A 5,201-nucleotide genomic window follows, 5' to 3' on the forward strand; every position below is an offset into this window, starting at 1 on the left:
CAAAAACCCCATAAAAAAAAAAAAAAAAAAAAAAAAAGAAGCTATAAGAAATATAATCTGTTATTTATCTGTAGTTCTTCTATACCTCCCCCATCGGGAAATAGTGAAGAAATGAAAAGATAGATAGATAGATGATAAGCTTAGCTTGGGTTGGGATTATAATTTTCTTTTTTAGAGTAGTGGAGTCTCTCTGTGCTTATTTTGTCTCTCTCTCCCTCTAAAAGTTGGTGAGAAAGGAAAAGAGAAGAGACATGGGTGATGGGTGGCTTAACGGATGGCTATCAGATCTCACAACCCATTTCCCCTTTTTATTTCCCAATAATACTGTTTTTATTGTTTTTTTATTTTTATTTATTATTTTATGAATTAAAAAATTTACTGCCGTATGTAAATAATAATTATAAAATTAGAGTGTACAATTTTTTATTTCACTAAAGATTCAAACTTCATAAGGAAATATAAAGTAATGTATGAATATATTCATTAGCAACTTTTATGGTGACTTACAAATTACAATTCTATATATCATATGCTATTTGCATATGCTATACTTCAAATCAAATTTGTAATGAAGGATTCGTAAGAAATAGAATAATAATATAATAAAATTGTAAATATCATCAATAATTTAAGTTTTATATTTAATATTTTATATCATTAATATTTTAAAACTTGTATAATTGGTTGACAAGTATAAATTTCTTTGGGCAAATCATTATTCCAGTAAATTCTTCATTAGTTTTTCACTGAAAAAACTTTTTCCATTTATAGCACGGGTATAATGGTATTTTCATTTCATCAATTTTAGTTGTTCGCACTTTTGAACCCAAGAGTATTGTGGCACTGACAATGTTGATCCACAACTTTTAAAACTTGCATAATTGGTCTACGAGTATCAATTTCTTACCGCAAAGAGCCCTTCTGTTGAAATCGACATAAATTTTCATCGAAACTTTATTTTTTTCAAGAAAAGACCATTATACCCCTACTACAAAGGAAAAATAATTTTTTTGGTGAAAAATTAATGAAGATTTAACCTAAAAGACTATTTACACTAAGAAATTAATACTCATGGACCAATTATACAAGTTTTGAAAGGTGTGGATCAACATTGTTAGTGTCGCAATACTCGTAGGACCAAAAGTGTGAAACTAAAAATTGAAGAAAATGAAATGACCATTATACTCCTGGTATAAACGGAAAGTAATTTTTCGAGTGAAAAATTGACTGAGATTTTACCAGAAGGATCATTTGCACTAAGAAATTAAGACACATATACCAATTATGCATGTTTTGAAAGTCATGAATCAAAATTTGCCACAATACTCCTGAACCAAAAGTGCAGAAACCTCAATTTTATCCAATACTCATAAATAAGTATAATAAAAAATCTGTAAAACTAGCGTAATTCTAACTAAGCTAAAACTCTCAATGAGAATTCAGGAAATCTACTATGCAAATTACTAAAAATAGAAAATTGTACATATACTTTTCAAAAAAAAAAAAAAGAAAATTGTACATATTTAGGCAATTAGATAATTTATTAAAAAAAAAATCAAGTCGGTTGAACTTTATATGAGAGAGCTCTATTAATAGTATTATTGTATATGTATATAACAAAACTTTTTATTACAGTGTTAAAAATCAAGTATAGAGTATAGTATTATGCAATATATAGTAACACTATTCAAAACAATAATTCTAATTCTAACTAAAATGGGCACGCAACAAAATTTAAAGAAAAAAATAGTAATTACATTATCGATATAATCATTAAAATGGTAAGAACAAATTTCATTTCTTCTTTTTTTTTAGGAAACAAATTTCATTTCTAATCACGGATTATTATTACATTGCCATATTTAGTCATGTTTTTTCTTAATTCTATCAAATTACATTATTGATTCTCATTAAATTGCCACAATTCTTTTTAATTGTTTTGTCATTCTACCATTTGATAAAGATAATTAACATGTAACTATATTTTCAAAAAAAAAAAAAAAACATGTAACTTCATCACTCAACGAAAAAGAGGTTACAAGAGTGAGAAAATTGCATGTCGTTCAAGATGCTTAAATGATTAAATTACGTGTTAGCTTCTTTTTTAAGTGATGTAATGAGGCAAAGTTAGAAAAATAAGATTAAATATGACAATATCATAATACATTTTTTGAGTACTATTAACTCTATTACAATGTAGTATTTGTTATATACTTTCTTTATCTATTGCAGCTCAAAGAGTCAATAAGTCATCACAGTTACAAGGTTATATATGTTCTATACTTTCTCTATCTGTTGCAGGCCAAAGAGTCAATACCCCACCCATGATTGAAAAATTGGTAGGCGCTCGGGGGTGCCTATACTAGCCCCTAATTGTTAATACTAAAATATTAAATATTAACTTAAAAAATATCTAGAGTTTGAACAATTTAATGTTATTTTGCTCAAGATGATGCTATTTTGAGTGAAATAATCCATTAAAAAAAAAGAACAATAGCTAATCGGCCGATTAGGCGGCCTAGGCAGCCGCTTAGACCACCGATTATGGTGATGCACTACGCGATCGGCCGACGCTTAGTGCTTAGGCGAGATTTTTTCAACACTAACCTTAACACCGGGGTTTAATCTGGTGACCTTCTCTCAAAGAAAGCCACAAAAATATCATTTGAGCATATATAAGTGCTTAGCACAATATCATAATACTTGAAAACTAAAATGAAATTTACTCAAATGTTAATGATGGTGTATATTTAACTAATTAAAATTTATGATATAAGCTAGGATGATATTTTTACAATCAACGTCATAATTTTTTTGAAGATATGATTCAACTTATAATGCAATAATAATTTGCCTCATATTCAGTGAATTTGGGTGGGCTAGTACGTAGTATTGTTGAGAAGGAAATATAATGTGATGATGAGTACGTGTTACGTGGCAAGAGTGAGGTGGCACGTGGGATGCAGAGCGGAGAGTTGTAATTTCAGAGAGTTAAGGCTTTCGATAGATGCTCCGATCCGCCGTCTCACGTTGTTGGTCATGTTGGGTCATCCTTTTTGGCAGTTTCCAGTTACGTTACTATTGTGAACTCTTTCCGGCCGGTGGGCGGCTTTCCCGGAATACCTTTAACGTCCTTTTTTTTTTTTTTTTTTTTTTGAATATTACTGACTCTATTACAATGCAGTATCTGTTCATAACTTTCTCAACCTACCTATTGAAGCACAAGAATCAGTATTGCCTCCACTGAGGCTCGCACCACCTCCCATATAAAGGGAAGAGTTTGATACCACTGAACCACAAGGTCCTTGGCCCTTTAACGTCCTTTGTTTTACGCAGTTATACTTGTGACAAATTTCACGTTCAGTTGAACTGTCCATACGAGTTTTAAGCAGTTATATTAAACTTTAGAAGTTGTAGCTCTTTCCCATATTCTTCTTCTTCTCTTCTCTACAAACAACTTTATAATGTTTAAATGTGTTAATAACCAAAATCTTCCCTGATTGTTACATCATTCCCAAACTAGTATTTGATTGTCGATTTTTTTGTGATATTTACAAAGTATAATTCTAATATAAATATTGTAATACATATATGTAAAATGTTATTTATGAAAGAAATTGTAATATTTAGTGTAGATATTGAATTAAAATTAAATCATTACATATGATAGATATTCTAATACTTATATGTGAAATTGCAATACTATTTAGGGTAGAATTGATTGTTACTAATGATAAATATTGTAATACTTATATTTAAAACAATTGTAATCCACACCTAGTTGTCTACAACCCAACCCGTTTCACGGACAAGGATTAGAGAATGAAATGGTCTCACACAAGTTTAATTTGTTATATATTAGACGACCAGTTTAACGAAAATCAGATACTAAATTATTGGCAAGAACTCTTTGATTGTATTGAATATTTAATTGTAGTGCATACATAATGTGTGACTTAGGGATGTCAATTTCCCCGTCCCCAATGGGATCCCCGATCCTAGCCCCAACGGAGACGGGAATTATAAAAAAATTTGGAAAACAGGAACCAAAATGGAGAATATTTTCAAATCCCCGTCGGGGACGAGGACGAGGATGGGGATAACCTCCCCGCCTCGTCCCCGATTTTTGAAATATAATAATAATAATAATAATGATAATATATATATATATATATATATATAGAGGATCGCGTTCAGGTGCGTATAGGCCGTCCAGGAGAGAAATGCAGATGAATCGCAGCGCGCTACGTGTCCAGGATGTAGTTGCACCTAACGTTATAATTAGGCGCACCTAATGTTATAACTAGGTGCATTCAGGTGCATAAATGTTAACAGGGTAAATTACTTGCACTTGTAAGTGAAAATAGGTGCACAAGTGCAAGTAAATGTATTACAGATGCAACTAAATTGTATCCTTGAGCATCAATACTAAGTGCACCTAGTGTTATAAATTGGTGCACCTAGGTTGCACCCAGGTGCATGAATGTTAACAAGGTAAATTACTTGCACTTGTAAGTGAAAATATGTGCATAAGTGCAAGTAAAATGTATTGCAGATGCAAGTAAAATGTATTACAGGTGCAAGTAATTGTACACTGAACATCAATACTCAGTGCACCTAATGTTATAACTAGGTGCACCTAATGATATAATTATGTATAATTAGGTGCACTCAGGTGCATAAATATTAACAAGGTAAATTACTTGCACTTGCAAGTGAAAATAGGTGCGAAAATAAATGCACTTATATCACAATTACTTGCACTAAAGTTTGAGTTATATACGAAAATGCCACCGTGTCATTTTTTAAAAATTACATCTGATTCGTTGATCGTTCTCATTTTTCTCTTGAGCACCCGTTCTCATTAGTCATTAGAGTGCGTCCCTGTATATATGTTTGGTTTGCACTTGAAATTTGGTGAGCATGTAGAATTCAAGATGGCAATATACTCTTTTCTCGTTTTGACACCATGATCCAGGTATGATGCCTATGCTTCTGCTTGACATATGTATCAAGTACGGCTATTTTCGTTTTTCTGTTTTTTGTTTTTTTTTTTTTTGGGCTTTTCTTGTAGATTGTGCTATTAATTAAACTATTGACCAACAATCTCATTAATTCCACCCTCACTTGTTTCGTTGAATTGAACTCATATATAATAACCTCAATAGAAACATTAAGGGTGTGTTTGGTTGACAGGTTTT

The 5,201-nt window shown here is 31.1% G+C and overlaps 1 protein-coding gene across 1 annotated transcript in view; it reads right to left on the reverse strand.

Moving 5' to 3' along the window:
• Positions 1 to 286, reverse strand: part of LOC116011381 (heavy metal-associated isoprenylated plant protein 7-like) — a 3,000-nt gene extending 2,714 nt beyond the window's left edge. The window contains exon 1 of the mRNA XM_031250940.1: positions 86 to 286. Coding sequence (XP_031106800.1) covers positions 86 to 94 — 9 coding nt within the window. The 5' untranslated portion in view covers positions 95 to 286. The remainder of the gene's footprint in view (positions 1 to 85) is intronic.
• Positions 287 to 5,201: the final 4,915 nt, after the last annotated feature.

This window comes from Ipomoea triloba, chromosome 2, assembly GCF_003576645.1.
Source record: "Ipomoea triloba cultivar NCNSP0323 chromosome 2, ASM357664v1".
Classification (NCBI taxonomy): Eukaryota; Viridiplantae; Streptophyta; class Magnoliopsida; order Solanales; family Convolvulaceae; genus Ipomoea; species Ipomoea triloba.